Source organism: Engystomops pustulosus, chromosome 1, assembly GCF_040894005.1.
Source record: "Engystomops pustulosus chromosome 1, aEngPut4.maternal, whole genome shotgun sequence".
NCBI classification, from domain to species: Eukaryota; Metazoa; Chordata; class Amphibia; order Anura; family Leptodactylidae; genus Engystomops; species Engystomops pustulosus.
The window spans coordinates 31,138,629-31,161,685 of NC_092411.1; the positions used below are offsets into that span (position 1 = coordinate 31,138,629).

The 23,057-nt window shown below is 43.4% G+C and overlaps 1 protein-coding gene across 6 annotated transcripts in view; it reads left to right on the forward strand.

The window, feature by feature from the left end:
• KIF2A (kinesin family member 2A) overlaps positions 1-18,401 on the forward strand; it is a 39,985-nt gene extending 21,584 nt beyond the window's left edge. For 4 of the 6 annotated variants that reach the window (XM_072137007.1, XM_072136997.1, XM_072137023.1 and 1 more), the window contains exons 9-21: positions 599-761; positions 1,909-1,999; positions 2,614-2,677; positions 3,824-3,915; positions 5,165-5,307; positions 5,850-6,054; positions 11,857-11,967; positions 12,284-12,351; positions 13,667-13,780; positions 15,129-15,279; positions 15,687-15,788; positions 16,016-16,151; positions 17,167-18,401. In XM_072137007.1, the coding sequence (XP_071993108.1) occupies positions 599-761; positions 1,909-1,999; positions 2,614-2,677; positions 3,824-3,915; positions 5,165-5,307; positions 5,850-6,054; positions 11,857-11,967; positions 12,284-12,351; positions 13,667-13,780; positions 15,129-15,279; positions 15,687-15,788; positions 16,016-16,151; positions 17,167-17,252 (1,526 nt within the window). In that variant the 3' untranslated portion in view covers positions 17,253-18,401. The remainder of the gene's footprint in view (positions 1-598; positions 762-1,908; positions 2,000-2,613; positions 2,678-3,823; positions 3,916-5,164; positions 5,308-5,849; positions 6,055-11,856; positions 11,968-12,283; positions 12,352-13,666; positions 13,781-15,128; positions 15,280-15,686; positions 15,789-16,015; positions 16,152-17,166) is intronic. The other 2 variants (XM_072137032.1, XM_072137041.1) reach the window with 1 other exon arrangement.
• Positions 18,402-23,057: the final 4,656 nt, after the last annotated feature.

Genomic DNA, 23,057 nt, shown 5'->3' on the forward strand with positions numbered 1-23,057 from the left:
GTCCATGAAAAGCTCAAATTCGTGTACATGTAGTCTAACATTGTAACACAACAGACTTGTTTTTGCTGCGTCTGCATTTACGGTGACGTAACCGGTCACATTCTGCTGCAGGGAGCACGCGGGGACGTGGAGAGACCCAGGAGGATTGTCCATAGATAAAAATAGCAGCAGCCACCCCTTCATGCCCAGGACATGTTGTACTTTTATGACAAAGATTTTATGACACTTTTGATTTTGTTAGTAAAGCTGCCGTGTGTGTGTGTGTACATCTATATCATGCATACATACAGCCTCTTGGTTTTCTTTGGATTAGACTGATGCTAGTCATCTCATTGCTAAGCACTATCATATGGAGTAGGACATGGGAATGTCTAGAATGTGGAGGGAAAAAAACAAGCAACTAGTTTCCCAAAACAGCGCCACGGGTTGTGTCTGGTATTGCAACTCTTTTAAAGCAATACTGGACACACCACATGGACAGCTTTGGTGCTTTTATTTATTTTTTAACCCTTGGATAATCCCTTTTTTAATTGTATGGGACATGTGACCCTGCAGTTGTGTGTTATGAAGCTTCACTTTCACGATTTTTCTTTAACAGAAAACACTATGAAAGACTTGGATGTGATTACAATTCCCAGTAAAGATGTGGTTATGGTGCACGAACCCAAGCAGAAAGTGGACCTCACCCGATTCTTAGAAAACCAAACGTTTCGCTTTGACTATGCCTTCGACGAAACCGCGCCAAATGAAATGGTCTACAGGTGTGTAGCCGTGCGATGCCTCCTACTTGCCACTTGTTCTCTATTCCTACAAGTGGTTCACACTACAGCAGCCGTATACTTGATATGGTCTATGGAAAGCTGAGTACATGTCGCGTGTCGTAGTGTGCGCTGATATGGGGACTCCTCCAATGATTTACTGCTGGAGTCTTCCATCTTTATTTTGTGTTTAATGCTGGAGTTTTCATGACGTCTGTCTGTAGAATTCTCTGCAGAGCGAATGCTATTTGTGTGTTGAGTCCCCTGACAATTACTAGACCTGTTGCTGTTTGTGTTGTCCCTTGTTTGAAGAGCCTGATCATGTCTCACGGCGCTGCCCCTTAGATTACAATACACCACAGAAGAGGTTTCTTCTCTGGGATTCATTATGTTGCCTGCTGTCACTTGGGCTGCACACAAGTCTCCGTGCTACAGAACATTGAAATGGGAACAATCTGTCAGCTGTAGTGTTTGGTTTTCTGGTTATGACACGTATAACTTTATGGGGTGTATTACTATTGGTTCATTGAGTGGAGTAATCCTTTAAAAGGGAACCTGTCATAAGGATTTAGGCCCCACAGCTGGCACCAAATTCTTATTCGGGACAGCGACTGGATCACTGGAGCGTACTATCATGTGCTGCGGCACAACTTCATTTCAACGCAATAGGAGTCCGGTGGAGGGAAGTCTGGGTTTGTCTGTCATTCTGTCCCTGCCCAGTGACTAGCAGGCCCAGCAGGGAAGCCCCGATGGAGAGGAAGAGGGAACGTATTAATATTATGCTAGTTGGGGCCCCCCACTCTCACATAGAGAAGGGGGAATGTGGTCAGCCCCCATGATTCACAGACGTCATTGTCCGCTAGCATTTGTGTTTATTTCAGGGCTTCCACGCCAGAAGCCCCCAAAATTGTATTGTGTTTGTGTGTATGTATGAGTGTATAAAAAAAAAAATTGTGTATATTGTGTGTGTAAGTATGAGTTTATACATGTCTATAAGAGTGTAGTAATGTGTGTATAAATGTGTTGATTTAATAAATGCACAAATTTTTTAAGAGAATGCAGAATTTAGCTTTTAGTATGCAATGACATCTAGATATAACAGTACAATGGTCTCTTAGTATTAAAGTTATCTCGTTTTCTCTTCCACTAGGTTCACTGCACGGCCTCTTGTGGAAACCATCTTTGAAAGGGGAATGGCCACCTGCTTTGCGTACGGACAGACTGGAAGTGGTAAAACCCATGTATGTATTTAGCCTCTTCTACATAGTCTCTAGACACGCAGCTCAGGACTTGTGAATGTAGATAAGGGCACGTACATGTCTGCATGAGATTTGCCACTTCTGTATATGGTCAGATTGAGTTAAGACTGATACCTGCACATTAATTTAGCACAGGGCAAGGGCTACACGTCAGCAGTGTCCCGTGTAACCCTGTATGACATATATGACCTCTTGAAGGAGTGCCTGGCCCCCATACAGTGTATTAGATAGACTCCATGTTTAGCTTACAGGGAAATCTTCTGCAAAAAAGTATTCTCCTCCTACATCCCGCTACTCAACCCACAAGAAGAAAATAATCCATGATCAGTCCAAACTTTGTTACTACACCGGTCCTCTGGTGCATATGGCAGTCTTATCCGCAGCACTTTCCCATTAGCAAGAGCTATAAATGGGTTTTACAATAGCCTATGGGAAACGTCAAGGGCCACCATCCGTGAATACTTGATACATATTTTCCTAATGCACTACAATTACATTTGTGCCGTCTAGCATTATCTTCTGTCCCACCGTGGTGATACATTTTTACAAATTTATGTTACTGACTTTTTTTTTTCCTTCCTTGACTTTCATTAAAGACCATGGGAGGTGATTTTTCTGGAAAGAATCAAGACTGTTCAAAAGGAATATATGCTCTTGCAGGTACGTATACTAGTGGGAATGTACATGTCATGTGTCTCTGGATGCTAAAACTGGAGTGAATGCTTGGTCAGCATCTTTCTTGATTCAGCCATGCACATGCACCCTCTGCCTGCCCAAGCATGGGGATAATCTCCCTGGAAGCTGATCCTTCTCTCCCTGACTACTGCCATCGGTGAAGAGTTGGGAGTCTCCCCTATACATAAAATAACTGGAGTTGTCCAGGAGAATTTATCTGGTGGAAAAAAGGGATGTTTCTGGGATTCTCAAATTGTTCACCTATCCACAGGATAATGCATCTACCACCTAACCTGCAGAGCAGCTCATTTCTCTGTGTGGTATCTAATTTAATGACCTCCTGCAATTCCTGGCCGTGATTAACGGATGCCTCTATCCATGGGATTAGAGCCACCATTCTTAAAATATTAATGGGAGCTCCAACATGCAGTCATTTACCCCACCTCATTACAGATGCTGCTGGAGAGAATTCCTGGAGGGGGGGGGGGGATGATGAGAGAGCTGTGTGTGACCTGGCCCAGCTACATCATTGTGTGACTTGCTGAAGAGAAATCATCTCCCTCATTCCTCCCTTCCTCAGGAATTCTCTTCTTTTGAAACACACGGACAACTACTCTTTCATTCCTCCCTCCCTTATTCCTGAGGAAGGGGGTAGCAGTGTTTGTGTCAGTGAGGAGGTAGCCTGACAGTACACTGCATCCCCTTGCCTCCAGCACTGGACTCTAGTAGCAGGACATCAAAAAGTATTTTTTTTAGAAGAATGTTGGCTAATCTTATCACTAGAAGCATCAGTGGTACATGTATAAGGACATCTAAAAGGTACCGTTGTGGGGGTGACAGGTTCCCATTGATATGATTGGTGCGGGTCACATCAATCAGCTTGTTATCCCCTTAAAGGAGAACCGCTCCTTTACGTTGCCTAATGATTTCATTCCTGGCACTCCATCCATCAGGTATAAGCAGGGCTATGTCTTCACACTGGATTAGTGAAGCATCAGTCTATCCATGGAGATCTAGTAAGGTTCCATCATAGGGGAGCTCTCTCTCCACAGGAGGCTTTGAATCATAGGATTATACTGATGAAATATTCCTCAATGTTAATCGCCTTTCCTCCCTCCCTTTTTCACACAGCAAGAGATGTATTTCAGATGCTAAAGAAACCAAATTACAAGAAACTAGAGCTTCAAGTCTACGCCACATACTTTGAAATCTACAGCGGGAAAGTAAGTGTTTTAACGCCGTGCAATGTATTGTGGTGTGAGGAGGAGAGATGTTAATGATGGAGTGTCATTTAAATGTAATTTTTCACCTGAATATTTTTAAAGGAGGACTCCTGCTTTGGTCTAAAAGCATTGTTCTACCCTAGCTAGTTATTTGGTGAGAATGGCTGTACTGTAACCGAATGTCAGGAGACATGGGACCCCTGTTTCTAAGATTAGTGGGGTCCTAGCAATCATGTTTCAGTGACCTATCCGTTAAAGGGGTTTTCCCCTGAACGAAAGTTAGGCCCTATCCACGGTATAGGGTCTAACTTGCTGATCAGTGGGGGTCTCGGTGCTTAGACCCCCACAGATCACAAAAACGAGGGGTCGTCTGACTAATGGAACAGACGGTCGCGCATGACTGGTCTGCTCCATTAATCTCTATGGAGCTGACGTAAATTGCCGAGTGCTGAGACCCCCACTGATCAGCAAGTTAGGCCCTAGCCAGTGGATAGGGACTAACTATCGTTTGTGGGAAAACCTCTAAGTAGATACCGGTGACTCCTGATGGCTTAATTGCAACTGTGTTCTATGCAAGTGAATGAGGCTATGCTGCAGTGCCATGCACAGCCATCTACAAAGTGTGGCGCTGTATTTAGTGAGCAGTGAAAGGATTGTAGTACTTTGCTCTAGTTGAAGGACTCCACCGGTCCCTATCTGTGACCGATCCTAAGGGATTGGTCGTCCACATCAATTTTCTGGAACATCTCTCTTACTGGCAGAAAACCATTGTTCTATGGAATAGATTATGCCCTAGTGCAGTGATGGGGAACCTTTTGGAGACAGTGCCCAAGCTACAACCATAACCCACTTGTATGTCGCAAAGTGCCAACATGACAATTTAAGCAGTACCCACAGAAAGGGCTCCGAGTGCCACCTCTGGCACCCGTGCCATAGGTTTGCCACCACTGCCCTAGTGGGATTATCTTGAGCTTTACACAGTCCTGGTGTCACTCGATCTTGCCGGCATCTCTGTGGGCAGGAATGGCGCCCCCTTCCAGAAGCGAGATATCATGTGGTGCTGCCTGTGGCAAGTCATTCCACTCATCTCATGGATGGTGAACCCTCAGAGGGTTTGTATCTATGACTTATCCAGTATCTGCATATACACCCCCCCCCCCCAGAGGCCATGTGAATGAGGCCTAAATTAATAAGAACCTCCTTCATTCATGGAAATAATATGAACCTTTTGTACTATTTTCTTCTTAAGGTTTTTGACTTATTAAATCGAAAAACCAAATTACGCGTCCTGGAAGACGGCAAGCAACAGGTGCAGGTGGTGGGACTATCCGAAAGGGAAGTGAAATGTGTAGAAGACGTTCTCAAGCTCATTGAGATTGGCAATAGCTGCAGGTATGATACAGGCCGCGTCGGTGGTTATAGTTGGTGTTTTTAGATTTTTTTTATGTAGTTTTAGTTCTTAGATGCACAATATTGGGCACATTTACTAAGAACAGAACAAACTGCACTAAGTGTAGTGTGCAGGGTGCGCCAGATTCAGGATATCTGGCGCCTGTTCCTAATGTATCCGGTGCTCTCTGCACTGCTCTGACAGAGTGCACAAACTTTTTTTGGTGCACCTTTAACATAGTGCGTACAAAACATTTCTGTCGGACTTTGCATGAAAAATCTGGTGCATGGTTGGACTGAGCACCGGACGCCCCCTAATTTGTGTTGCATGATGCCTAGTGCAGCCGCGCCACAAAAGGGTTTGCTTGCGACACAAATGTGGTGCAGACACTTCATGAAGATATGTGCAAGCAGTTTACACTTTAAAAGACAGAAAACAGGCGCAGGGCCCTAAGTAAATGTGCTCCAGTGTCTCTATCTCCTCCTATACTACCCGCCATGTATAATACAGCATAAGTGACTGGTATTTTCTCCCTCTCCTCCAGGACGTCAGGTCAGACCTCGGCCAATGCGCACTCCTCTAGAAGTCACGCCGTGTTCCAGATAATCTTACGACGGAAAGGGAAGCTCCATGGTAAATTCTCTCTGATTGATTTGGCCGGAAATGAAAGGGGCGCCGATACCTCGAGTGCGGACAGACAAACGCGGCTCGAAGGTGCTGAGATAAACAAGAGTTTGTTAGCACTAAAGGTGAGTTTTTATAAATGATTGGGGTCCTAAAGATGTTTGAGACCCTCATCCTGCGATGTTTAATAAGTGATGGAGACTTGTGTGATGGTTGAGATGGAGTGTAAGAGAAGGAAGGATGCACTGTAACGGGATGATGGATGGTTTCTGGCTAATATGCAAAAATAATAATAGCCATTAAAGGGGGTTGTACCAAGTATCCACAGAATGGGGTATAGCAGTCTGATTGGGGAGGGTCCCACTGCCTTCACCCCTGTTTATGAGGACAGAGGACTCGTTCACATAAATTGAATGACGTTGCAGGTTTAGAATGAGTCTTGCTTCTCAATTGAGCAAGGGGTCCTGGCGCAGGAGGAAGGGGCACTCCGTAAAAAAAAACTGTAAAATATAGGACATAACCTATGTTTTGCAGGGCAGAGACCTGGATAGTTTAGTGGGGTGAGACACTGCTCACCGCACTGTGACCGGACGCCATAGACTTCTATGGGGGCTGTGGTGCTTGCTGTCTATGGGTGTACCGGAGATATCACAGCCCTGTGCTCCTCCATTTCCAACTTGGTACAACCCCTTTAAGTTTATTAATCATGTATTAGTTTCACCCTAGAAAGTATACAGGCAGTCCCCGGGTTACATACAAGATAGGGTCTGTAGGTTTGTTCTTAAGTTGAGTTTGTATGTAAGTCGGAACTGTATATTTTATCATTGTAATCCCAGCCAGAACTTTTTTGGTCTCTGTGACAATTGGATTTTAAAAATGTTGGGTTGTCATAAGAATCAATATTAACACTAAAGCTTCATTACAGACACATTTGATAACTGTTATAGCTGATCATTGTAGCCTAGGACTAAAGTACAATAAATTACCAATATCCAGAGGTCCGTTTGTAACTATGGGTCGTATGTAAGTCGAGTGTTCTTAAGTAGGGGACCGCCTGTAATGAGTAAAAACATGTACTCACAGCGGGGGGGGGGGGGGGGGGGGTGTAGCACAACCCAATGGTAATAGAGCCAATGCACAGTTCAATAACCAAGACCACAACAAGAAAAGAGTGCATTCAAAGGCTCAAATCAGGTACAAAAGCATGAATAAATGTTTATTACAAAAATATCTTTAGCACAACAGACAATCAAAAAATACAAACATTTAAAAACAATTAAAAAATGTATATGTACAGAAGATCATACAGTCACCCCGTTAGGTGAACTGTGCACCTCCTGACCAACACAAGGTAAGTGTTACAAGGCCTGCCTGACTGTTCAACAACAAAGTGAAAGCTGTATTGCCTGATGCCCAAAAGAAACCTGACACCTAATAGGTGTACATGTGCCAAAAAAGGTACTACTAACCTCAAGACCCTTAAAAGAGTCAAATAATGTTGCTACAGGGTAAGCATATTGACAAAGAGGTGTCAAGAGGAGGAGAATGATGGCACCAGGACACGGTGTCAGCAGTAGGTCTATGAGCAGTCAGGGAAGGCACAAGTGGACAGGGGTGGCGGGCTCCCCACGCGTTTCGTCGTATGAGAACGACTTCCTCAGGGGTCTGTAGCCCATGAATGATCAGGCTCACCTTTTATGCAGTCCCTGCATCAAGTAAAGCGCCAATTTTGGCGTACTAACACGGTAACGGCGCAAGACCGGAAGTAGATACGCGTCACCGGAAGTGACGTACACAATGACGGCGCGAGACCGGAAGTGGATGTATTTTATCAAAAATGACGTCTACACGCATGCGCTGCCCCGGCCGGGGTTTTTTACACATTGTGACTGATAAATTGCTTTCGTTGGCGAGCAAAAGAGGATACAGGAACTGCAACAAAAGGGGGATGAGCAAAATGAAGATACAATAAAGTATTATATTCTAGTCACATGTAATGAACGTCTGTCTATGCGGGGCTTGAGTATAACAGTACATTTTGACATAACATCATAGATGCGAATTTGTCAATATCTGGTTATAACAGAGTACAAAAATAGGTCAGCACGGGGTACAACCCGGGAGCAGCTGAGAAGGTCCATAAATCTCACAGGACAGTAATTTAGGAAAACATATATCAAAAATAGACTGATGGAACAGGGTCACATGAGTACACTTTGAGGAATAATACATGTTACATTGTAAATTTAATCAAATGGGACGCCCATCAAGGGCTAACCCAATGTGTGATGTACAGTCAAAGAAGAAAATGAAGCTCTGCAGATAATGATCTCAGCATAGTGGAAGAGCAAGGGAAATATGACATCGTAAGAGGATCTCACATCGAGGAGGAATAGGTTTGTAGGCCAATCTTGCGTCGAGGAGGAATAAACTTGTAGGCCAATCTTATGTCGAGAGGGAATAAGCTTGTGGGCCAGTCTGTTGGAAAAGCACGTCGTGTCAGAAGAATTTGGTCCCAAAGGGTTGGTATGCAGGGTGAGCTGGTAAGTATATCACAGATCCTAGATGCTGTTAGATAAAAGTTGTGAACATAAAAATCTAATATACATGCACCTGTGCAGACACAAGGTGTCCGGACGGGGAATGAAAGTGTCCAGAAAAATGAAGACAATGTGATATGGTTTAAATACAGATTACAAAGTGTGAAATGTATCTACTATTATTGCTATTCTTGTGAAAATGTGGTTGTGCAGTGGGGTGAAAAAAAGGGGTGGAGAAAAAGAGTGAAGAAATAGACAGTTGAATAGACTGTGAATTGTGAAAGTGATTGTAAGGGACCTGAAGGGTCCAAACTACTGGGGGCGAACGAAAAGGAAAGAAGGAAGATCACCCGTTAACGTGAAAAAGAGAAAACTTATTTATGTGAAAGCAAAAGAAGGGGGAGTGGAGCTGAAAGTGAAGGTGTGAATAAAGTGTATATGCCAGGAATATATTGGGGAACCCCAGGAATGGATAGTATATAAACAGAAAGCGAGGAGGTAAATATATGCAACTGGAAAAGATGACTTACCCAATGCATAAAAGTGAGCAAGGAACATGGGGGTCGTCCCGACACTGGAAGGGGAAGATCCCCTCATCTCTGCTTGTAAAAACCTGTATACAAGAGTTCCTCGTTAAGACCCTGAGGTGAAAGACATTTAAGTTTAAAGATCCACTGGGCTTCACGCCGTAGTAGCTCCAAACAAATATTCCCTCCCCTAATATTGGGGCGGATTTTGTCCAGACCCACCACCCGTAAGCCCCTGGTCTTACCATCATGATGATTGCGGAAGTGCGTAGCGACTGAGGAGAGAAGTTTCCCTTGTGAAAAGTGGGAATGAGCGTTGTTGATGCTCGACAGATGTTGCTGGACTCTCTTTCTCAATTCCTGTGTTGTTTGTCCCACATATACCTTTTGACAGGGGCAAATCAGGGCATACACGACATTTCTGGATCTGCAATTAATATAATTCGACAGAAAAAATCTTTCTTGGTTCAAAGGGTTAATGAATTCTTTCATTACACACACCAGGTTACATACCGAGCAGTCGCCACAAGGAAAGGATCCCTTTAGTTTCAGGCCTCTTCCTAAAGATGTTGTTGGACGAGAAAAATGGCTCCTTGTCAGTTGGTCCTTTAAGTTGCAGGCCCTTTTGGCTATCAACTTAGGCTTGTTGTCAATAAACGGCCTGAGTTTTGGTTCTGAATTCAAGATATGCCAGTTTTTATTTAGAATTCTCCAAATGTCCGTCCACTGATTATTGTATTTGGTGTAGATGCCCAGCTGTGAATTTGGTCTTCGTATTTTCGAGGTTAGAAGGTCTGATCTGGGAGTACCACACGCCCTCTGGAAGGCATGTGAGATAACTTTCCTTGGGTATTCTCTGCCTTTGAACCTTTTCGTTAGATCCAGAGCATTCTCCCTGAAGTCTTCTTCCAAGGTGCAGTTTCGCCTCAGACGGATGAATTGGCCAATCGGGATACCAGTTTTAAGATGTTGGGGATGAAAACTTTGGTAATGGAGTAAACTGTTGGTAGCTGTGTCTTTTCTATGAAGATTCGTACATAAGATGTTGTCAACGATGGAAATTTTTAGGTCCAGGAAATCCACTGCTGTCTGTGAGAGGGTGGAAGTTAAAATGATGTTAAATGAATTCTTGTTTAAGTCAGCAATAAATTGGTAACATAGATCAACTGGACCCTCCCACAGGAATAACACATCATCTATGAAACGATGCCACCATCTGACATGTTGTTGAAATGATTGCGATGGGTACACGTGTACGTCCTCCCACCAACCCAAAAAGAGGTTGGCGTAGGAGGGCGCACAGCGTGCACCCATCGCTGTTCCTGATATCTGCCTGAAGAACCTCGAGTCAAATAGGAAGTAATTATGTTTTAATATAAAATCAAGGAGGTCCAGTAGAAATGAATCGAACCTACGATCACCAGTAGAAAATTTATCCAAAAAGTAGGCAACCGCTCGTATGCCATCAGTGTGTGCAATGTTAGAGTAGAGTGACTCCACATCTAGTGTAATCAACCAAGCCTCATTTGGTAGTTTTGTATTTTGCATTTTCAGCATGAGGTCTGAAGAGTCTCTGATGTACGACGGAAGTAGAAGTACCAATGGTTGCAAGAAGAAATCTATAAACATGCAGGGTTTTTCGCAAAGGCCACCTATCCCTGACACAATAGGTCTGCCCGGTGGGCAGGTCAGGGATTTGTGGACCTTAGGCAACATATAGAATGTAGGAACTGTAGGCTCTAGAACCGTCAAGAAACTCTGTTCTTTCTTGGTGATAATTCCATAATTTAATGCTGCCTCAATCAAGTTTAGTAATTTGTTGGTAAATACCTGGGTTGGATTAGAGGGTAAGATGGAATAGTAAGTCTTGTTCTCAAGTTGTCTCTTGGCCTCTCTGATGTATAAATCTGTGGGCCAAAGCACCACGTTTCCCCCCTTATCCGCTTCTTTGATAAGGAAGCTCGTGTTGGTTTTCAATTTTTTGAGTGCTCTTCTCTCCCCTTTGGAGAGATTCTCTCCACTCCTAGAATTGGGACTGAGGTTTTCAATATCTGATATGACAGAATTAAAGAAAATCTGTACCGCAGGTATTAAGCCCAAGTTGGGTGTAATTTGTGACGGTGTTCTTAATGGGCAGGTCTTCCTACCTGTGGGTCTTGGATTTTCATTTTCTTCCAGAAGCTCCATGAGATCACTGAAAGTTTGTCGGTCCTCCGGGGGTACATTGTCAAGTATTGAAGGTTGATGATAAAAGACCTTAAAGGCTAACTGTCTGCAAAACAAGAAGGTGTCTTTAATCAATTCAAATTTATTAAGTTTCTGCATCGGTGAGAAGGTCAGGCCTTTCTCAAGAACAGAGGTTTCTTCGGCCGATAGGATATGGTCAGAGAGATTAATGATTTGTAATTTGTTGTTCTTACCAATATTATCCTGATGCTGTCGTTCAATCATTTCCTGGTCCCTGGTTGTTTCTTGCCCTTCGTGTAGGCAGGTGATTTTTCCTTGTATCGTAATCCTCGTTTTCTGAGGTTCGGTGGGTCGTTTCTTGCCCCGTCTGATCTTCCTTCGCCCTCGCTGGTGTCTGTAGATAAAAAATCCTCACTTGATGAAGGTCCCGTAGTTAATGTTGGTCTACTGGGATTGTAATTGGATCTTCGGTTTCCCCTGTGCGTCCACCTGTATGCAGTACCCCTATCAAAGTCATTTTTGTCTCTCCTCAATTTGTCACGCTTACCCTGCACAACATCCCTCTCCAAATTATCAATGGTTTCTTTTAACTGTGCTTGAAACGGCAAAACCAATGAGTAAAAACATGTGATGGCTTAATGCCCTGCTAAGCCTGTTCTGCTTAACGTTACAGGAATGCATCCGCGCCCTCGGTCGGAATAAGCCTCATACGCCATTCAGGGCTAGCAAGCTGACGCAAGTTTTGCGGGACTCTTTTATCGGTGAAAACTCTCGTACCTGTATGGTAAGTCTTAACTCTTTGTTTGCACTAGAACTATTTTGTGGACTCTGGAATATTCTTTTTATAAGGGAATTGGGTTTTTACTGATCTGCACCATTTCTCGTAGATTGTAAGCTCTTGTGAGCAGGGCCATGACCCCTTACTGTTTCCTCTGACTATGTAATTACTATGTACAGACAAAATAAAGATTTAATATTGCTATTATACACCCTTGTGGGGTGAACTGGGAGCTGACAGACTCCCTTTTAATTATACAATAGTGAAGCTTTATTTATGTGTAGCCAAAAATCTAAACTTTCTCTTGTACATTCACTTGTAGATTGCAACTATTTCTCCTGGAATGGCATCTTGTGAGAATACCTTAAACACCTTAAGATATGCAAACAGGTAACACTTTTTTTTTTTTTTTTTTTTTTTTTTTGTCTATTTTGTGTTTTTAATAGATCTGTGTTGCATAGACTCTGACCTGTTTTTTGTACATTGTTGGTTCCTATAAAACTGCTTTGAGGATGAGAATAGATAACTCTCCTAGTGTATTCCACAGTGGGCACTGCCTTTGTGTTAGCACTGCTGCTTATTTCACAGGCTGAGACCAGCTACAGACAAATGTGTTCATCATGTGTGAAAGGACCCCTATATTTCTATGATCCTATGGATGGCACGTACTACACAGGACGAGAATCCTTGCATCATTCAGAAATATGATTTGAGGATTCTTTGGTCTGCCAGTCGAACAGCAGCCCCGGCAATGTAATTCTTATACCAGTGCTGCAGTTCATCTGACAAACTGAGAGTCCTTGCATCATATTTCCTTTATACTGCAAGGTGACCTTTTGACCTGACCAACATATGGATCCCTTCCCAGGGGCTGAACACCTTCGTCTGCAGCAGACCTTAGAGGTGTTGTCCAGTAAATAAAATTTTTTATGTTCCTGGCGGCTCGGTTGCGGTCCTGTTTTGATGGTTTCTTTTATCTACCCACACGTGACCATTATAAATCCGCTGTCATTACTGCAGGACAGCAACTAGTAAAAGCCATATTAGTTTTTACATTTTATTGCATACCAACATTTATCATGAAATCCTAGACAATCTGTTCTAAATGTGTTGTCGAGTATTAGAAGAAACATGGCTTCTTTCTTCCATTAACACCTGTCCACATGTGATATTGCAGCTGAACTGAACCTCACTCACTTGTATGGATCTCAAGCACAACCTATGACAGGTGCGCTGCTGTTTTTGGATAAAAGCAGCCATGTTTTCTAACAGTGAACAACCCCTTTAATGTATAGATCTCTGTGGCGCCTTATGAACGCCATGACTATGTAATCTCGTAGGTTGTTATATTCTCTGGACATCTTTGATGGAGATGGAGCATTGGACAGTTCTCTGCCATAGTCTGTCCATAGTCGGTCCATAGCAGCATAGATTTTACTCAACACCCGATCCATCACATGACGGCTAAATCTCTGAATGGAAATTGCCTCTTATTGCATGGACCCTTGCTCCATCCCAGCTCAGATTTCTGTGACCTCCAGATGTAGCTTCTGTGTATTGTAGTAGTTCTATCTATATGGTGCTTCTTCTCATGTTGTACTGACTCTCTGCTCTGTCTGTCTGCTAATACGGATAGACGATGCTAAAATCTATTCTGTGCTTCTCAAACTCTGCTTCATCTTCCCGCTATGTCTCGGGCATCCAGGGTAAAGGAATTTGGGATTAGTCCATCGGATATTCCCTTCTCTCAGGGTAGCGGAGGTCGCTCTGATCTCTCTCCTTCCTATGAGTATGACGACTTCTCTCCTACGCTCACCAGGTCTCGCAGCGTTGTGTATACTCCACAATCTTGTCATGTATATACTGTGGCCTGAGCCATCCGCAACCTCACATTTAATTTATTGCTTATGTTTTCAGTTTATTTGTGTGTTGCATGGTTTTCTAGATTTCCATCATGAGTTGGTAGCATGAGTTTTAGTTTAGGTCATTTCTTTTGTTTTTTTGAGTTAATTTTTGACTGTCGGCTTGTAGAGATTTCCTTGTTTATGTATAGGATACATTTGGGTTTCTTACACTTTTTGAAGGGAGGGAACCTGTCACCAACGCACCAACCCATTTTACACTAATAACGTGCCAAAAGCCCATTACATGATAAATGGATATGTGCATTTGTCATGTTTGTGGGATGTGTAAATCAGCCAATATCATCATTATACCAATGTACCTGACCCCCTGCCAAGGTCTCCCTGAAGTCCCGGGGACTGGGATTCAAATTCAAACCATTGACTGCTCTTCCTCCTCTAGCGGTGCCCACACACTGAAACCCCCCTCCAGGTGACGTTACGGATGGGCGGCCACTAGGAACCACGGGAGGGACGCCTGATTCTTAACTGACGCCCCTCTGCGACTTTGGCTCACCATTGCACGCATTGCCGGCTCTTGTGCGGTGAGCTGTGTCTTTCCGGCTCTCACTGCTCATGTCAGAGAGATACAGCTCTTCCCACAAGCGCCGGCAATGCATGCAGCAGTGAGCTAACGTCACAGAGGGGGGGCTACCAGGAATCAGGCGTTCCTCCCATGGTTCCTAGCGGCCGTCCATCCGTGATGTCACATGGAGGGGAGGTTTCGGTGTGTGGGCATCGCTGAAGGATGAGGAACAGTCAATGGTTTGAACTTGAATCCCAGCCCCCGGGACTTCGGGGAGCTAGGTACGTTGGCATAATGACGATATTAGCTGATGTACACATGACACAAACATAACAATAGCACAAATGCAATTGTCATGTTATGTGCTTTTGGCATGTTATTAGTGTAAAATAGCACATTGGGGACAGGTTTCCTTTAAAGGGGATGTCCTGACCGATGGCAACAGGAGTTAGCTGTCCAAGGAAGTTCGGATACCAAAGCATCATGGTAGTACCATGTGTAGCATTATATCCGGCACTCTCCTAGACAGTTCCCAGCGCTGTTTCTGAGACTGCCTCCATGTCTTTCTATTTCTATCCGGCTAATAGCAAAACATAGACAGAATGGTTCTGTAGCAAGGAAATCTCACAGCTGATGTTACACGTTTGGGCTGTTCTTGTGCTCGCTTGTTATTCTTGTTGGATTTCTTCCTTGCCAGATGTTCAGTCCTCGGAGTCTAACTATCTGCTTCTCGTTTTCAGAGTGAAAGAACTGACTGTGGACCCGAGTGCCGCGGGAGACCTCCGCCCTGTGTTACATCACGCCCAGAATCAGCTGGACGACCTGGAGTCACTGTGGGGAGTGGGCAGCTCTCCTCAGAGGGACGACCTCAAGCTCTTATGTGAACAAAACGTGGGTGTCACTATAAGCATAACCCCCGCACTCCTAGTGTCGGGTAGGGTTCCCCATACACAAAATCTCCTGTCCAGAGCCATATAATCAGTGTCTGATCAGAGGGACCCCCCATCTATCATAAAAACACTATATATTGCTCTGGCTGATCCACTACACCACCTGCAATGAGCACATCTGCTTCATAGAAATGAATGAAGCTATCTGTGAAGCTGAACATAATCACTAAATTCACATGGGGTTTAGGGTTCTCCTGATTGGAGAGGTTTCAGTAGAGGGACCCCAACAAGTTCTGCGCTTAAGAACTAGGAGCTATGAAATCATAGTAAAGCAGGATGGACGCTGCGCTGTGATGGTCCACTAGCTACGATTATAAAGACTTTATCTTCATGTTCTGTGATCTTCAGGAAGAAGAGGTTTCCCCACAACTGTTCACCTTCCATGAAGCCGTGTCCCAGATGGTGGAGATGGAGGAGCAGGTAGTAGAAGATCACAGAGCTGTGTTCCAGGTAAGACATCTACAGTGTACATGAGTGACGCCTGTTAGGAGTTGTAGTTACATGTCACACGTAGGTGTTGACATCTGTTGATGTACTCGAGCATGAGGGTACAACTGCTGTAGAAGGCAAGTTATGGAGCCCCTTCCATATGTATAAGGAGGTCATGTCATGGGCACGTTGGCTTCAGCCCCCCCCCCCCCCTTTGAAATAAAGTGTCTGTCCTTGTCACTACACAGGAATCTATAAGATGGCTTGAAGATGAGAAAGTGCTGCTAGAAATGACCGAAGAGGTGGACTATGATGTGGATTCCTACGCTACACAACTCGAAGCAATTCTCGAGCAGAAGATTGACATCCTTACTGAATTACGGGGTATGTACATCGGTCCCTTCATGTATAAGGATAGACCTGCAGTATAAAGCTTCATGGGAGTAACCAGAGATGGACTTCAACTAATTAAAGGGGTTGTCCACTTTCAGCAAATAATTGAAATTGTTTGTGTAAGAGAGTTATACAGTTTTCCAATATACTTTCCGTATCAGTTACTCAGTTTTCTAGATCTCTGCTTGCTGTCCTTCTATAGAAAGCTTCTATGTTTGCTCCCAGCGGCTAGAAATCTGTCCATGGTCATGTGATGTCACACAGGTGCCACGGTCCTGGTTACGCTCTGTGATACTAAGGGCTCTTGCACGTGTGACATCACATGACCATGGACAGATTTCTTGGGCTGCAAATAAGTGATCTGCTTCCCTGATGTCTGTGGCCTGTGAGTCCTCGTCATATGAGGTCATCTCACATGGGGAAATGGTGTACCACAAACCACCCAGGCCGGACTAGGACTTGCTGCATCATTTTTAGCCATTTGCATTTACAAAGAAATCAATCATCAAAATCCATCATGACGTTTTCTTGTAGATCCTGGCACCGCGACACTGGTAATCTTCTTATTATGTGTTATTTATGGACGCGTTCCTTCTGAAATCAACTGTAATAATTATGTTATTGAAGGGCTCTGGAGATGTTACCAGAGCCCCTCTGTAGGAGCACTTGACCCCCCTCCCCCCCTCTGTTTGAGATTACAGGATAACACCCCCCAGAACTTCAGGGTCTTTAGCATAATAAAAAAAAAATTTCTTTATTATTTTCAATATTTAGACATAAGCCTTCAAAAACAATCCCCTAATTTTAAAAGTAGATTTTTAGAAGGAGGGAGGCCATGGATAATAAATGTAAGAAGATGACCACAGTCCCGGTGCCTGGATCTATGAGTAATGTCCCTGGTTTATCATCATGGATTTTGATTGTGGATTTCCTTTAATTCAATGGATATCACACTGACAAAACCAATGTGCATGAGGCCTCATGTGAACGGTGTCCTTCCTTCCAGACAAAGTGAAATCGTTCCGAGCTGCTTTACAAGAGGAGGAACAAGCCAGCAAGCAAATAAACCCCAAGAGACCACGAGCCCTTTAAGGGAAGGCTCTAATGAAGGATGTGACCCAACCAAGAACGTTCTCCTGTAACATAGCATTATTATTATTATTATTATTAAACTGTGGCCGTAAGACCCCCCCCCTCCGCCCCCCATTACTTGAACCGTTTTATAACGTCGGTGGGAATCTCCTCCTCCTTCACTTGAATGGATATCCGTTTTGGGCTAACCACTACAGCGAGCGCCTAGACGAGCTTCAGATCCGAACGGCACAAAACTTATCGGTAGGGACTACGAGGCACTTTGTCCAAAATACACCATTCAATGTCTTATTTTTTTTTTTTTTCAAATGTTTGTCTTTATTTTTTTTTTTCTTTATTTTGTTATATTTTTTTTTTTTAAATAACTTTTTTAAACTGTGTCCGGGAGGGATCCCTCCGTTTTCTCCTCATCCGAGACTCCATCTTGCTGCAGAATGAGATCTGCTGGTCCTCAGCTATTGCATGCTTTGCCTCTTCATCCGTGATTGTACAGGTACAGACATTATGGACCGGCTGTGACGGCTATGGCCCCACCCCTCCTCCCCCCCCAACGTGTTTTTTTCCCGATGCACAGCCTTAATAAAAGACGAGCGCTCATTGTCGGTGTAAATTGATCACATATCTATTTTTGTTGTAGGATGTGCCATACGGAAGTACAGATGTTATACTGTATAATGCAGAGTATGTAGGCGATGGCTGCGTTATTTTTTATTAAAGGGGGTTTCCAGGTTTTGTTTTTTTAACCTTTTCGTAGACTCTGAATGAATGGATTTAGGCTACGTAATAAAGTGTACTCGCCTCATAGCGGCTGAGCCGTTATATTCTGTACTAGGTGATTGATATACAGAACATCACGTGACGCCCAACGCATTGTGATACTGAAATTTCCGCTTGAGCTGGGTTGTCGCGGTAAATACGTTTTATGTTCTCTAAGCAAATTCAAAAACCTGCACATCCCCTTTAACGGTTCACTGTTGGGTTGAGACTGCTCCACGTTCCATACATACATGTGTTCATTTAATCATTTTGTCTTTTTTTTTTTTTTTTTTGTATTTTTATTACTTTTTTATTTATTTAGGTTTACCTTATTCTCATTTTGAGATCTGTTTCCATTGTTTTCAATAAACTCCATTTTGTTTTCTTGTTTCACTTACCGTCTCTACTCTGCATTGAATTTTCAGGGTTGACTTGAATGTTCAGCTGCCAACTATTGATCAACCCAGTAATCCAACCCCCAACTATGACCAGCATGCTATAAGGAGCATTTATAAGGAGCGTACCATCAGTTTTGACCACACAAAGCTATGCACAGTGTTGGGAGATGTGTAACTGCAAAAAAGAGAACGCACTGTGAGAAATGCATTTATAATCCAGAATTGTAGCTGGACTTGGAGCACTGGGGTGCACCGTTGTGAGAGAGATCTTTACTGAACAGTGCACAGCCCCTCCCTCTGAGAAACTATTGTAATATTCAAACAAAAGCTGCTACATGGTGGAGGGGCTGTGCAGCAGTACTAGTCCAGCTACAATCCTGGAATATAAATGTATTTTTCACAGTACGAACAAACACAACGGTATGATTGCACAGAGCCAGCACTGTCTGCATCTTTGTAAGGTCAAAATTGCTGACAGATTCCCTTTTAAAATGGGCAGTACAACATGTAGATGGAAGTTTTGCACCAATATGAAGTTTATTCCCATCTATGACACCCCTTCTGGGAGCAGATGTCACATGAAGCGAAACATTGCAGAAAGAAATGAGCATTACCTGTGCATATGCCATAAATGTTCTAGGTGACAAATTATCCTAATAGAGGAAATATCGCCAAGAAAAATTCTGAAAATTGTCAAATATTTTACTATTTGCCACTAAGAGGGAGTCAGCTGTACTGTATGGATGCACACAAACTATAGGACCTTTTGATGACTTCATGATTTGGGGAGGGGTCACAGAGCTGGTCTGATGCTATAACTTGTACACAGCTCTGCCCTGCTACAGGTATCTGCAGGACAAGGTCCTGTGTACAGTCTTGAGAATCTCATTCCTGCCCAATCGTGACATCATCAAAGGTCCTTCTCTCAAAATCATCATCACTCTCCCTCTAGTGGCCAATTTCATAATCTTTTGTGAAAAAATATCTTAAAATGACTGTCTATTAATTTTAAGCCAAAACCCCCCACGGTTTCTGTAATATAGATTAACCCCTGTATTATGTGCCTACCTCTGTGTCCGGGGATGACTGATTCACTATATTTTCTATGAAAGGGGTTGGCCACTTTTCCTCATGTTTTTGTAATGTGTGTGTATATGTGTGGGGCAGGATATTGGGTAATTTATCAATATACATCTATTAATAGTTCTGCTCCGCTTTCTTGATATGTAAAGTGAAGCACAGGAAACGTTGTCTTGCATATCAATAAAGCTGTGCGAAACTATTACTAGAGATATATTATATATTTTATTGTATATTGGTAAATTGCCTAATAACCTGCCCCCCCTCACCTACATTACATAAAACATGGGGTAACGTGGCCAACCCTTTAATAAAGGAATGTATAACAAAGCCTGCCTTATCCTTACACATTCTGTTCACAGCAGTCAACATTATGGGGCACATTTACTAATGACACTGCAGTCTGTACTATGTGCAGTTGCCTGTGTAGTGTCCAGGGGGCGCCAGATTCAGGATTTCTGGTGCACGTTCTGCATGAATCTGGTGCCCCCTGCACTGCTCCAACTTTTTTTTTTTGTGCACTTTTAACATGGAGCATGGGACACAATTCTGTTGGACTTTGCATGTAAAATCCAGCACATAGTCACATGTGTCACATGATGGGTAGTGCAGCGGTGCCACAAAAGGGTCACTTGTGGCACAAATGTGGCGCAGACGCTTCTTAAATACCTGTGCAAGCAGTTTGCTCCCAAACGACTGTGCAAAGTCCTACAGAAAATTGGTGCAAAACCCTTAGTAAATGTGCCCCATAGAGTTTGATCCTTGGTTCATAGAAGGCCATATAACAGAGATTTCCTCTAAGGACAATATTGCTTCGCCCTAAAGGGATATCCTCATCCCAGAGCTGCGGAGTACATTTATGGCATATCCTATATGTGGTGCAGTGCAGAGAAACCCATCCTATATAATGCCACCATTAAAAAAAACAAAAAAAAAAAAAAAACCTTTAAAGTGCTTTTTTCCAAAAACAGTGCTTCACCTGACTGTGGTTTGTGCTGGTATTGCAGCTCATGTATAGAAATGACTATAGCAAAGTTGCAATACCACGTACTACCTATGGTCACGTGTGGAGCTATTTTTTGGAGTAAAGTGGCCATGGTTTCCAAATACAGGACCCCAACCCCTTTAAAGGAACACTACAGTTGAGGCTGATTTACTGAATGATACCTTGTGCGGTGCCTGAAGGAAGGAGCAGGACTCTACGTTTGAGGAATACAATAAAATGAGTCCTGCCCCTCCCTTCATTATGCAATGAAGTGGCTTTGACTGGAGTGTTCCTTTAAGACTCTGAGCTCTGCCCTTAGCGTCCGGTGACAGAGCAGTTTGCGCACATACGTAGGTGAGACTAGTTACTGCCATCCACTGTGCCTGCTTCTCCTGTGACCCCCATCGTGTACAATGCACATTATCACTGTACAGTTCATTTCATGTTTTTTACTTTTATATTAGAAAGCAGTGTGGCCATTAATGAAGTCGCTGACAGAGTGATGGCGCTGCTCCCGTTTTCTTGTCTAGTCTCCATCAGATATAATGTACGCCATGACACCTCGCTAATCATCTGTATATTTCATTATGCACAAGTTCCTTACCGGTGACTACTAAGCGATAGAACGTGTACAGTCACTGCCTTATGTTCCACCTGTTAACTTTTGCCTTTAGCACATGAGTTAACAATAAACAGAACAATGTTGGCAAGAATGGTGCGTCTTCTGGTTCTTACTGGTCTGGAGAATATACACGTTACGTCCAGTATGTTACACGTCACCATGAAAACATACACGTTATGTCCAGTATGTTACATGTCACTGAGAACGTACACGTTACATCCAGTATGTTACACGTCAGTATGAGAACATACACACACGTTACATCCAGTATGTTATACATCACCATGAGAACATACACATTACATCCAGTATGTTACATGTCGCTATGAGAATGTACGCGTTAAGTCCAGTATTTTTCACGTCAGTATGAGAATGTACACGTTACATCTAGTATGTTACACGTCACTATAAGAACATACACGTTACGTCCAGTATGTTGTGTCACAATGAGAACATACACGTTACGTCCAGTATGTTACATGTCACTATGAGAACATACAGTGCCTACAAGTAGTATTCAACCCCCTGCAGATTTAGCAGGTTTGATCAGAAGCAAGTTAGAGCCTTCAAACAAGAGCAGGATTTATTAACAGATGCATAAATCTTACAAACCAAGAAGTTATGTTGCTCAGTTAAATTTTAATAAATTTTAAACGTAAAAGTGTGGGTCAATTATTATTCAACCCCCTCAAACCACCAGAATTCTGTTCCCATAAAGTATTAAGAAGTAGTTCAGGCACAAAGAACAATGAGCTTCACATGTTTGGATTAATTATCTGTTTTTCCAGCCTTTTCTGACTATTTAAGACCCTCTTCAAACTTGCGAACAGCACTCATACATGGTCAACATGGGAAAGACAAAGGAGCATTCCAAGGCCATTAGAGACAAGATCGTGGAGGGTCACAAGGCTGGCAAGGGGTACAAAACCCTTTCCAAGGAGTTGGGCCTTCCTGTCTCCACTGTTGGGAGCATCATCCGGAATTGGAAGGCTTATGGAACTACTGTTAGCCTTCCACGGCCTGGACAGCCTTTGAAAGTTTCCTCCCGTGCCGAGGCCAGGTTTGTCCGAAGAGTCAAGGCTAACCCAAGGACAACAAGGAAGTTGCTCCGGGAAGATCTCATGGCAGTGGGGACATTGGTTTCCGTCAATACCATAAGTAACGTACTCCACCGCAAAGGTACCTTTACTTTCAAAGCGTCATGTCAAGGCTCGTTTACAGTTTGCTCATGATCACTTGGAGGACTCTGAGACAGACTAGTTTAAGGTTCTCTGGTCTGATGAGACCAAGATCGAGATCTTTGGTGCCAACCACACACGTGACGTTTGGAGACTGGATGGCACTGCATACGACCCCAAGAATACCCTCCCTACAGTCAAGCATAGTGGTGGCAGCAGCATGCTGTGGGGTTGCTTCTTAACCAAGGGGCCTGGCCATCTGGTCCGCATCCATGGGAAGATGGATAGCACAGCCTACTTGGAGATTTTGGCCAAGAACCTCCGCTCCTCCATCAAGGATCTTAAGATGTGTCATCATTTCATCTTCCAACAAGGCAACAACCCAAAGCACACAGCCAAGAAAACTAAGGCCTGGTTCAAGAGGGAAAAAAATCAAGGTGTTGCAGTGGCCTAGTCAGTCTCCTGACCTTAACCCAATTGAAAACTTGTGGAAGGAGCTCAAGATTAAAGTCCACATGAGACACCCAAAGAACCTAGATAACTTGGAGAAGATCTGCATGGAGGAGTGGGCCAAGATAACTCCAGAGACCTGTGCCGGCCTGATCAGGTCTTATAAAAGACGATTATTAGCTGTAATTGCAAACAAGGGTTATTCCACAAAATATTAAACGTAGTGGTTGAATAATAATTGACCCACACTTATATGTTTAAAATTTATTAAAATATAACTGAGCAACATAACTTTTTGGTTTGTAAGATTTAAGCATCTTTTAATAAATCCTGCTC